The sequence below is a fragment of the Dama dama genome, chromosome 27, assembly GCF_033118175.1.
Source record: "Dama dama isolate Ldn47 chromosome 27, ASM3311817v1, whole genome shotgun sequence".
Taxonomy (NCBI): domain Eukaryota; kingdom Metazoa; phylum Chordata; class Mammalia; order Artiodactyla; family Cervidae; genus Dama; species Dama dama.
The window spans coordinates 27262249-27275238 of NC_083707.1; the positions used below are offsets into that span (position 1 = coordinate 27262249).

Below are 12990 nucleotides of genomic sequence, written 5' to 3' on the forward strand. Positions count from 1 at the left end.
CTGTGCTCTGATAGTGTTGTACAGACCTGATAGTTGCCTGGAAGCAAAAAGAATTTTATAAAATAAATAGCCTTCAATTTTATTAGATTGTTCCGGGAATTACAGTTTTACTATTTCTATTTTCAAAAGAAAAAGAGTACCACTTTTAAGGTAATTATTTATTTGGTGGAAAAGATCTGTGAACCTCTTTATTGTACTGAGAGTGATGCCATAGGAGATAAGTCAAGTTCAGAAGTTAAGCCTCAGAGCCTTTGCAATGAGAGAAAATTAATTTGTGAGCAAGTAAGGAGGAGATAAAATGGAATTTAAATTCATATTGTATAATCAAAAGAATAAATTGCATTCTAGACACAATTTATGGCCATTCACTTGGTCCATTTCTGACTCCTTTTTAAATTAAAAAATTCTTATGAAGACAGTTATCTAAATATAGCCATCAATATGACTAAAATTCTAATTAGAAAATAAAATAATATCTCAGTTGACTGCACCTGGGGAGTTTGGAATCCTAAGAATTCAGTTATAAAAGATCCAGAAAATTGTATTTAAAACACTTGCACTTGAAACTTGCAAGCAAAACAAAATAGTTCTCAGGACCCTTTCAAGAAAATAATAATAAAAACTGTTACATTCATGAACAACAATACAGCAATGATGAGGAAACCAAGTTTGTCTGTGTTACTATATTAGATATAAAATGCCATAGTACACAATGAAATTAGCCATCTCTTGTGGCATTAAGATTATGCTCACATTCAAAAGTAGTATCAAATGGTAAAACCCAAACTGTGATGCTCAACAGTCTCCAGTTGAAAGGCAAAGCATAAGCAAGTTTGAACCATATTTTATTTTCGCTTTTTTTTTTCAATGTTACTCTCTTCACAGCTAGTTGCCTTTGCAACAACTCCGGATGGATATACTCCAGAATATCCATTGACCCTGGTCATCAGAATTGAGGATGAAAATGATAACTACCCAATTTTTACAGAAACAAGTTACGTTTTTAAAGTTTTTGAAAACTGCAAAATTGGTGAGTCGCCACCTGGGCAATGTACGGCAGCGTAGTGTTGCAGTTCATTAGTTGAGTTTCATCCTGGCCACTGGGAGGTAGCACAGTCTGCTGCCGAGAGCAAGGGACTTGCCAGACAGCTGGCTGTGGGAGGCATTTTACTCTGCTTTTTGCTAGCTGTGTGCCGTGACCTTGGGTAAGTTTCCTAATCTTGACAAGCTTTGGTTTCTCCATCTGTAACATGAGATGCTAACATACAAAGTTAAATGAAGCGCAGTATGCCTTGAATGCCAAGCATAGTGCCTGAAAAATAGGAGTTACTCAATGTTATTTTGCCTTTCTGTGTGAGATAAAAGAAATACTTTTAAGAGACCATGTTTTCTAAATAATCCAAGAATATGTTTAGAATATTCTTTTTGGAAAAGAAGTTCTTGAGCAGTGGAAGTCTTAACCTTGAAGAGATCTGCTGATGTTCTGTAGTGATTAAATGACAGACTGTATTCTGGACATCGTTGGGCTTCTCAGGTGACCCTAGTGGTAAAGAACCTGCCTACCAAGGTAGGAGATGTAAGATATGTGGGTTCAATCCCTGAATCGGGAAGATCCCCTGGAGAAGGCCATGTCAACCCACTCCAGTATTCTTGCCTAGAGAATCCCGTGGACAGAGGAGCCTGGTGGGCTACAGCCCATAGGGTCGCAAAGAGTTGTACACGACTGATGTGACTTAGCACGCACACACACATGCATTCTGGGCATTGTTATAAAGGTCTTAGAGAATGATTTATTTTCTCAATCTCTTAAAAAATGGACCATTTCAACTAGGAGTTAGAATTAGATTTTTAGTCATCCTCTAGAAAGATCTAAGAAAGCTAAGAATTTTCAGAGCAAACTGACCCATATGATCAATTTAAGTGCAGGCTTATAAATAGAAAAAGCTTAAAGAATAATTGGAATTCTTTAGTTAAGAAATACAAAGGCCATGGGGGGATATTATCAACATTTATAAAATTATACAATAAATGTAGTAAATATGGATATGGTCACCAAATTTCAAAATGTTGGAATATTGGGATATTTGAAAGGAAGTGATACTTTATATGGAATCCTGAAAATGTACAAATGCTATTCCTGTTATTCGTCGTGCAAAACTTTTTTATGGTAGATAGAGAGGAGTCAAAGGGAAAGTTGGAACTGTAAAGGTTTTGGAAATTAAAGAGGATTTTTGTGTATGTAGGTACTACCGTGGGACAGGTTTGTGCAACAGACAAAGATGAGCCTGACACCCTGCACACGCGTCTAAGGTACTCCATCATCGAGCAGTTTCCAGCATCACCTACCCTCTTTTCTATGCATCCAACCACAGGCGTGATCACCACATCGTCATCTCAGCTAGACAGAGAGGTAACAAATGCTAACAAATAAAACCTGATTTGTTGTTGTTCAGTCACTTAGCCGTGTCTGACTCTTTGTGATCCCATGGACTGCAGCATGCCAATGCCAGGCTTCCCTGTCCACCACCTCCTGGAGCTTGCTCAGACTCATGTCCATTGAGTCAGTGATGCCATCCAACCGTCTCATCCTCTGTTGACCCCTTCTCCTCCTGCCCTCAATCTTTCTCAGCATCAGGGTCTTTTCTAATGAGTCGGCTCTTTTGGTAGTACCTATGTTTCTCTGTATGTTATCTGCAGATAAGCTTTTGAAAAGCATATTGTGAATCTAACAAAAATTATTTTAGGTAGGTTGGTGGAGGTCGTTAACCTTGCAGCATGCTGATTTTGAACTGCTAATTCATTCTCTCCTGGATTATATGATTTATAAAATCAAATTTCCTAATATAAACATATTTATAATTGGAAAAAAACAAGAAATGTAATTGTAAAGTAAAACTTGGAATTTGTGGAGTTTTCTTATCTACATATAACAGTGCTCCTCTTTCTATCTGTGTAACTTCATTAACAATCTCATCTACATTTTCCCCTTACATAGATTAAATGAAAGTTTATCTCTTGCTGATCTCTGATTCAATATTTTCAGTTGACTGACAGGAATCCTTATTTGAACATTTCACAGCTACCTAAGATGCAGTGCATCTAGAATTCTTCTTTCCTTCTGAACATGTTCTCTTTCCCATGCTTTTAGTTAAAATGACATTAGAGTATTCTTTTCCTTTAATGATTTTTCTATTTTCACCTTGGCTTTATGTTCTCAAGTGGAGAAGGAAATGGCAACCCACTCCAGTACTCTTGCCTGGAAAATCCTATGAACGAAGGGTGTAGGCTACATTCCATGGGGTTGCAGAGTCGGACACGACTTCACTTTCTTTTCACTTTTTGTTCTCAAAATTGTATTTGATGTGTCCTCTTGCAAGTCAAATTACTTTCCAAAGCAAGTTGATATTAACTCCACAATGATGTTACATTCATATCTATCCATTGTCCCTGCAGCTATCCTAGTTTAGTAATTATTCATTTTGTTATTCAACTGTTACTCAACAGTTAGCATTTATTTATCTGAATTCTTATAGTAGCTTATCTGACCTACTTCCTACTTTTATAATCCTTAATTTTAAAATATAGTAATATGTATTTGTCAGGTTTTCCCTTTGATTCCTAAAACTCGTATTAATTCATTTCCTCTCCCATGGATTAGGGAAGTGGTCTGCAAGTTTTCTGGTCTCAGGAGCCCTTTATAGTCTTAAATTTTATTGACAATTCCAGGCTTTTGTTTATGTGGGTTATATTTATCACTGTTTAATCCAAAAATGTTTAAAACTGATAGAAGTTAAAAAATATATATTTACTTAACCATTTAAGGTATTACATGTTAATATAAACAATATTTTTATAAAAATAACCACAGTTCCAAAACAAACAATTGAATGAGGATTAGCATTATTATACATTTTCCAAATCTGATTAATACCTGACTTAATGTAAGAGTGATTAGATTTCATATCTCCTGCGTTCAGTCTGTTATATAGTTTTAGTCAAGGTATATAAAGAAAATCCAAGATGACCTGAAGTTAGAATAGAGAGGAGTATTTTAATAGTAATTCCAAAAAAAAAAAAAATAGTAATTCCAGATATTGTGGATAGTCTTCTTTGATATACTACACCAAAGCTTGACAGGTGGTAGTTTGATAAATGCGTTTTACAGTGTGCACTCTTAAGAAGCCTTGTCTGTGAACTTTCATACTTTGTCATATCAAAATCCATTGTCTTGTACTATAAGCGACTAGTTTATTTACCATGTGTGGTTTTGTAACATCACGCACTAGTCATATGGGAAATACTGGTTCACTGAGTTATGCAGATCCCCCAAATATTGACACATTTAATTAAAGAATATTAAAACAATCCCCTACTCATCTCCATTAATACCACAATAGTTCATAAAAGTTTTCTAGAATCCTTATTTTTGCTTGAAAGCTCCAATCGATCATTTGCATCAGGTAGCCTTTTCTTTAAGTGACAGATTTGCCTTATGTATGCCAAAATGTCTTCCACATACCAAACTGAATAACCTTAGGTGTCTTTTATGTAAAAACAGTTTAGCTTCTAAATCAAACAATCCTGAAAGTACTTTTGCTTGGAAGAACATCATATTATATTATGCAGAAGGGCTTTATACATATCTCCCATTTCTTCACGTGGACTGAAGGTTGAGATTTAATAACAGTGGTTAAAGTTAATCATTTTTACTGCATTTACAAGGATATTCCTAAATAAAATTTCTATTTTTAAATTCAATTTTGTTACTTATAATTTATATATTCTTAAAATAAGTCCGTGCCAGTGAAGGGCTTCCTGGGTGGCTCAGGGGTGAAGAATCCACCTGTAATGCAGAGTGCGTTCAATCCCTGGGTCAGGAAGATTGCCTGGAGTAGGAACTGGCAACCCACTCCAGAGTTCTTGCCAGGAGAATCCCATGGACAGAGGAGCCTGGTGGGCTATGGTCCCTAGGGTCACAAAGAGTCAGACACGACTGAAGCGACTGAGCAAGCATGCATGCACGCACATGCCAGTGAAGAATGGGGTATCATTTGCTAAATGAATGGATTGCTGTCACAGGTCTACAGATTAGAGATTCTTCATGGAATTTGTATGCTCAGGAAGAGCAGGTTATAAACCAAGTTTTCTTTTATCGAGTCTTAAATAGATTCTTCTGATAAAACACTTGAGAACATTTGACTAATGAAGGAGTCTTGGAGTTCTTTTACCCAAGAAAGCTCTGGACTCACTTTCTGATCCCAGGTTTCTGATTTTTTTTCTGTTGGCCTTCCACACTTTAATCTCTTTAAGCATCAGAATTTTTCTTCCATCTGAAGATAATCATAGGTTGATATTTAAGTCCCAACCTTTATTTCTGTCTTTGTGTTATCTGCCAGTTGATCATTCCCAATAAGTCATAGTTTGCTACAAATAAAATGCATATTTCCTCCTAGAAGTATACTAGTCTGAGCTTTTAAAAATTTTGAATAAAATAAGACCATTAATTGTTTCAGCTCTACATATGTGATTGATTATGAGAGAGGAGTAAATCAGGAAAAATCAGGAGTGTAAAAAGTATAGCCATTGAGAGAAATAGTGTGAATAGTTTTATTTTAGGTAATATTGAGTCCAGTGCATGAGGACTAGAAAGTTTAAGAAGTCTAAGGGGAGGAAAGGACTTCCCTGATAGCTCAGTTGGTAAAGAATCTGCCTGCAATGCAGGAGACCCCGGTTCAATTTGGTTTTTTAAGAGAAGGGCAACTATTCTAGGTGGAAGGCTAGGAAGTATTTTATATATTTTTTGTCTCATGATAAAAGGTCAATTACTTAGCAGAGGTGTTATTATCATCATTTTATAGAAGAGGAAAACTAAGGAAAAAGACTTTTCCAACTGTCCAAGATTACATTTGCTATTTTTGAAGTTGGGAATAGAACCCAAGCTTCCTAATGTTCAGTCTAGGTGGCATTATTATTAGAGTTGCTGTTAATCCTTCCATATCTCAATACTTGTGACAGATGAGACCATTATGAGGGGAAACACACTTTCTTAAACTAGTGATGAGTCTGCAATCTCTGAAGAATAGAAAATCCTTAAAAAACAGACACTATTTTCCATGAGGAGAAAAAAAATGTTTACAAAGCTCCAGAACTTTCTTCTCATGCTAATTTAATCTTTTAATGTCAAGTAAATATTTAAAATCCACCACTTTTACAAAAGTATATGTTATTGCTTTATTATAAGACTGGTATAGAGTCACTGTTAATGTATTTTTGAATGTAAGAATGTACTTTGAATAGGAGATAAAGATTTTGATTAATTACTAGGCAATTTTAAGTATGTTATGACAGTATTTTTTCTTTCTGTTAAATACAAAAACCAAGTTGATTCTATGAGTAGCACTTTAAATTTGAGAAACTACTATATTTTCATAAATTAATTGAAAATTAGTATGAAGAAATTATTCCTCTGCAAGTATGTGATAATATAAAGTCTAATAGTGTACTTCTTAAATTTTCAATGCAAGGAAAATTATAGAATAAGTTATGATTTCATTTATAAAGTTGCTTTCACTTTGTAATTAAATTCTTACTTTCTTTTCAGCTAATTGATAAATACCAGCTGAAAATTAAAGTACAAGACATGGATGGTCAGTATTTTGGTTTGCAGACAACTGCAGCTTGCATCATTAATATTGAAGATGTGAATGACAACTTGCCAACATTCACCCGTTCTTCTGTAAGTGTGTGATTTTAATATGAGAAAATGTAAAAGGCAGAGTTAACTGCTAAATATGCACATCTCCCTTCATGCCCCGTGATTTCAAATGAAGTATTCCCAGCCATATGTCAGTAGTTTGGACTTGGGGTTTAAAATCATGTAAACATAGTTTTGGGCTTCCCTGATAGCTCAGTTGGTAAACAATTCACCTGCAGTGCAGGAGACCTTGGTTTGATTCCTGGGTCAGGAAGATCCCCTGGAGAAGGGATGGGCTACCCACTCCAGTATTCTTGGGTTTTCCTTGTGGCTCAGCTGGTAAAGAATCCGCTTGTAATGTGGGAGGCCTGGGTTTGATCCGTGGGTTGGGAAGATCCCCTGGAGAAGGGATAAGGCTACCCACTCCAAGTATTCTGGTCTAGAGAATTCCAGGCCAGGACTGTATATATAGTCCATGGGGTCTCAGAGTTGGACACGAGTGAGCAACTTTCACTTTTACTTTTTAAACATAATTTTTGGAAATTAGAAGAACCAGGCTTACTTTACATGATGTTCTGCTTTTGTGAGAATTACTAATTAAACTTCTTTTGTCATTTTTGTTATTTTAGTATGTGGCATCCGTGGAGGAGAATAGAATTGATGTGGAAATCTTACGTGTTGCTGTTCAGGATAAGGATTTAATTAATACTGCTAATTGGAGGGCTAATTATACCATTTTAAAGGGTAACGAAGATGGAAATTTTAAAATTGTAACAGATTCCAAAACCAATGAAGGAGTTCTATGTGTGGTTAAGGTAAGAATAAATCAGCAAATTAGTTATGTGCAGCTTATAATATGATAGATTAGTATACTAGAGCTTAATGAAAATAAAGGAATTCTAGTAAATGTAGATCTAAAATAGACAGTTAAGTAAATGTAAATACTGTGTTCTTCATGTATATAGTGGGATGATTGTACTCATTTTGGAGAACATTTTGTAAAGGTATGATAGTTTAGAATTATTATATATATGTATGTTCAATTAATATGATATAGTACCCACTTTGTAACGAATATCTCTGGGTTTTTTTTTTTTTTCCTTTTTTTGTTTTAACCAGTATCTCTTAACAATTAAAAAGCTAGCACAGCTTTGGCACCTGTGGGACACTGCCAGGCTTTCCTAGTCCATTCTTTCTATCACTGTGTCAAGGAGCTTCTCCTTCATTACTGAATTTCCCAAATAATGAGTTATTCTTGGTCAGACTCATAGGGAAGCTGTTTATAGATCTGTTCTTTTGAATACAGTGTACATTAGGTTCTTAACTTCCTGGTTCAGAACGGGAGTCCTCAATCATTCAAAGATGTAAATACTTCCAAAACCTCTTTCTAATAATCTCTAATTGTCTCAGGAGACATCACTGCTAATTCAGGTGGCAGAGTTAACCCATAAAGTCACCTGAGCTCTGGCTTTGGACAAAACCATAGAAGCCTATGGTTCTGCTGCCTCTTTTACTAAAACATAATTCTATCCTGGGTCTCTGTGGTTTCCGTTTTCTACATTCACAAAGAGAATGGATTAAAAATGATGATTGGGTTTTCTTACTGTGATGAAAATTAGCTGCAGTCTGTGGGTTAATATTTGCTTCAAACAGCAAAGGGATTGTCCCTTAAATCTTGTTTCTTTCTTCCTCCAACCCTGCCCTAATCCTTGGCATTATAGAAAGGAAATTTATCTCTGTGAGATCTTTGACATCACAGGGAGCCCAGCCTGGTATACTCTGTGATGACCTTGGGTGGGGTGGAGGGAGGGAAGGGAGGCTCAAGAGAGAGGGGATGTATGTATAGTTATGACTGATTCGAGTTGTAGTGCAGAAACCAACACAACATTGTAAAGCAATTTTCCTCCAATTAAAAGATAAAGGAAAAAAAATTCTGTCTTCTGGGAAATGGTTTCACCCATTTTCAATACAGCTACGAATCAGGCAACATAAAATTAACACCTTCCATTAAACTTGGTACTACCCACTTTTTAAAGAGTAATTGGGGTAAAAAAGGTAGAAAAGGAAAGTGCAAAGCCCATAATCTTTCTATTTTCTTGTCTCTTATCTTAAAAACATCTTATAAAATTTGACCCACCTTTTCTACCCTAAAGGAGGTACAGATATTTGTATTTATCTCAGGAGGATAGGATAGGATAGGATAGGATAGGAGGATGCCCAAATTGATGAAATAGTAAGTTACTGTTGATTAGAGCGTGAAGTCCCAAAAGTAATATTTCAAATAATAATAGTTCATTAAATACTATCTGAAATTGCTGTTAGAACCTGTGATGTTGTGTTAAATTTGCAGTTGAAGGATTTTTTTTTTGCTGGTTCTACCCAAATACTGTATCAGCACATTTGTGGGTATATGTTTAGTATTTTCATGACCCTTCTTGAGCCAGCACTTAGTACGTATTTCTGAAGCTAACTAGGTATACACTAGTTCACATGGCCAAGTACTGCCTCTTGATCTGATTTTCAACTTGCTTGCTTTTGTAGCCACTGAATTATGAAGAAAAACAGCAGGTGACCCTGCAAATTGGTGTAGTTAATGAAGCTCCATATACTGGTAGTAGTTCAAGATCAACCATGAACACAGCAACAATCACTGTTAATGTGCTAAATCAGGATGAGGGCCCTGAGTGTGACCCTCGGGTACAAACTGTTCTAATGAAAGAAAATGTACCAGTGGGAACAAAGAACATTGGCTATAAAGCATATGACCCGGAAACAAGAAGTAGCAGTGGCATAAGGTACTTGTAATTCTATTTTAGTGAACGTCAAGTTGACCATGTTTTTTTTTTCCTTATAAAAGGAAAAAAAAGTTTCTGTGTACACTGGGCTTCCCAGGTGGCTCAGCTGGTAAAGAATCCGCCTGCAATGTGGAAGACCTGGATTTGATCCCCGGGTTGGAAGATCCCCTGGAGAAGGGAAAGGCTACCCACTCCAGTATTCTGGCCTGGAGAAGTCCATGGACTGTATAGTCCATGGGGTCGCAAAGAGTTAGACACGCCTGAGTGACTTTCACTTTTTAAAATGTGTAATTTATTTTGATATTAGGATTGTTATTTGACTTATGATCTGTTTTGTTATTTTAACTCATCATTTTTCACAGATATATGAAGTCAAGTGATCCAGAAGGGTGGGTCGATGTGGATGAAAACTCAGGAGTAATCACCATTTTGAAAAGACTCGATAGAGAAGCCAGAAGTGGTGTATATAATATTTCAATCATTGCCTCAGACAAAGGTAAGGACTTTGTGTTTAAGCCAGCTATGTAGACTGTCAATCATGTACATCCTCCATTTTTAAATTAACAATGTATATTCAGAGTTTTTTCCTCCCCAGGTGACAAGTATTGAGGAGTTTGTTATTATTTATTAACTCAAGTTTGCTTTCCAGTAGCACCCTCAATTTTGTATGTAAGTATAAAATAATTTAGTCATGGAAAATATACGACTGTAATTTATTAAAATTAAATAATCATTCATTTTAGTTGAGAAAATTAGTAAAATCAGCTTCAATTTATTTATTCATATCTCTTAAAAAAGACTTCAGTAGGAAAATTCATTAGAGAGATAATATACTTAATTTCCTCATAGGCAGTCCTAAGAGGGCTTCCCCGGTGGTGCTAGTATTAGAGAACTCGCCTGCCAATGCCAGAGACATAAGAGATTCTGGTTCAGTCCTCGGGTCGGGAAGATCCCCTTGAGGAGGACATGGTAACCCTCTCCAGTATCTTGCCTGGAGAATCCCATGGACAGAGGGGCCTGGCAGGCTATAGTCCATGGTGTGCAAAGAGTCAGACATAACTGAAGCTACTTAGCACACACCATCCTAAAAACGTTGTATCTTTCTACAGGAAACTAGCAATATACTTGGGGGTTAGTATACTGATACCATAAAATTAGAAAAACAAATACTGTGAATCCACAAAATCATGTAAAATGTAAAATCATTTTCCATGAGCCCTGTAAAGTTGGAATGTGAGCACAATGATCAGGAATGGGATCCTCTTAGTACATAAAATATAATTTTTACTGTAACATACATTTGAACTTTGTGTCTCTGTAAAATAAATGTTAATTACAGTAAACATAAATTATTATACTGTAGCTTGCAAAATAAGATTTTAGAAGTGACCTTGGAGGATGTTTTAGCTACTTCAGCTTTTTCTAAATTAATGAGAAATGGCTCATATCCATTGATTGATTTGGTAAAGTTGAAATCATTGTTAATTTAACTTCATCCAATTAAAGACTACCCTTAAAGACCTCAGCTTCCTTTGTCCCTTTGTCAAGACATATTTTTTGGTCAAAGGCAAGTGAAAAGAGAAATAATATGAATATCAAGTCCATTATTTTTACATTTTATATTGCAGTTGGCAAATGGTTTGTTCATTGATGAGATAAAAATTAGTCTGGAATGAGAGATTTTGGATATGATTTTTATTCCACATTTTCCTCTGTTGCAGAGGAGATAAAAATAAGCGAGAGAGCAAATGTTTCATGGCATTTAGATGAGAGGCACTGTATCATCTTTGTGGTCGAAAATAAATGTGTAATGGGGCCTTTTCCATTCATTTCTTTTGAAGCTGGTCGGGGATAAGTAACTCGACGTATTTTGCTTTATATGAACTGAGATTGTACTAAAGTATGATTTTTATTTGTTTTTGTTCTTTACCTTTTAAAAGATCTATATCAACTCATTCCCTTTGGACCTTCCCCACCCTACCTGCTTCCATATGAGAAATGCTGTCTTCTGTGAGCATTGACCTCTGGGCTTACCTCTGGGCTAACCCTAACCCTAACCCTAACCCTAACCCTAACCCTAACCCTCTATGCTAAATTCCTCTCTCCGGCTTCCCTACATACAGCACTTACTTCCTCTTTTAAAAATTCTCCCTCAAGTCTTCACTGTCTCAGCTTTACCACACATTCCTCTCATATCTCTGTACTTTCTGGTTTTACTGCCTTCCCCTCTCCTAAACATAGGTCTTTTTTAAGCTTTGAGTTCAATTTTTCTTCTTGATCTAACCTCAGTTGGCAGTTTCACCCAGGTGTCTCCTCTGTGTAGTTGAGTTTTACGCTTCTTCTCTTGTAAGATTCAAACTTTTGGGAGGAGGAGTGTGCTTTCAGATTTGTAAAAACATTTAGCAGAAGAGTGTCAGGCATATAAATTGTGGACCACTTTCCAGGACTTTTTTGAAATTGAATTGGGAACTAGGACTTCCCAAGTGGCGCTAGTGGTGAAGAACCTGCCTGCCAATGCAGGAGACATAAGAGATGCGGGTTTGATCCCTGGGTTGGGAAAATCCCCTGGAGAAGGGCATGGCAATCCACTCCAGTATTCTTGCCTAGAGAATCGCACAGACGGAGGAGCTATAGTCCATAGGGTTTCAAAGCGTTGGACACAACTTAAGTGACTTAGCGTGCACACATGCATATAGAATTATATTAATATTAGAAGGTGAGCATTGCATGCATATAATCCAGTAAATAAAAGAATATGATTTATTACTAACACATGAGGAACAGAGCTGTGAAATACCGAGTTAGATGTCTAAAATCTTTGGTTGAAATATTCTATACCAATGCTGATCACAGTGTGCAAAAAAAATGTTTATTGAACAGCTCTACACATTTCGTGAAAAGGAAACTCAAGCATTTATTACAGTGGTAGAACAGCAAACACTGTAGAGGTCAATTTTTAAAGCCATTACAATTAATCAGATTCAGTCGGTAAGACATGTACTTGTAACTCTGTGTGGGCCCAAATAGAAAGAAATATTCAAGACATCCTGCAATCCTTATTTTCAGAGAGAGCAAGAAAACACTATGTAGCTTGAGAACCAGAAAAATCTGAAGGAAGAGAATATTCTGTCCTAATAGAAAAGTTTGTCAGGCAGGTAAAATACATGTTTGCATATATTTCTGCTACCTTTCTGTCTTTTTTTTTTTCAAGTTGTCCAAAGTGAGAGATAGTTCCCTTGTTTCTTGTATCTCATTTCTTCTCTTCTAGTTATCTTTTCTTCTTGCTGAACTACATCCTTTACTAGTTCTTTCAGTGGTGCGATGTGGGTGATAAACCCTGTCAGTTTTATTGTTCTGAAAAATATTCCAATATTGTCCTTATGTTTGATTTTGTCATTTGACTTAGTTTAAAATTTTGAGTTAACTCTCTTTCCCTCATTACCCTGCAAGTGGTACTCCATCATCCTTTGGCATTTCTTGCTTATTTTGCTGTCTATTTAT

The 12990-nt window shown here is 36.0% G+C and overlaps 1 protein-coding gene across 4 annotated transcripts in view; it reads left to right on the forward strand.

Annotated features, from left to right (window-relative positions):
* LOC133047770 (desmocollin-2) overlaps nucleotides 1–12990 on the forward strand; it is a 36052-nt gene that overhangs the window by 12723 nt on the left and 10339 nt on the right. For all 4 annotated transcript variants that reach the window (XM_061131263.1, XM_061131262.1, XM_061131260.1 and 1 more), the window contains exons 6-11: nucleotides 886–1030; nucleotides 2244–2410; nucleotides 6602–6736; nucleotides 7324–7509; nucleotides 9236–9489; nucleotides 9852–9985. In XM_061131263.1, coding sequence (XP_060987246.1) covers nucleotides 886–1030; nucleotides 2244–2410; nucleotides 6602–6736; nucleotides 7324–7509; nucleotides 9236–9489; nucleotides 9852–9985 — 1021 coding nt within the window. The remainder of the gene's footprint in view (nucleotides 1–885; nucleotides 1031–2243; nucleotides 2411–6601; nucleotides 6737–7323; nucleotides 7510–9235; nucleotides 9490–9851; nucleotides 9986–12990) is intronic.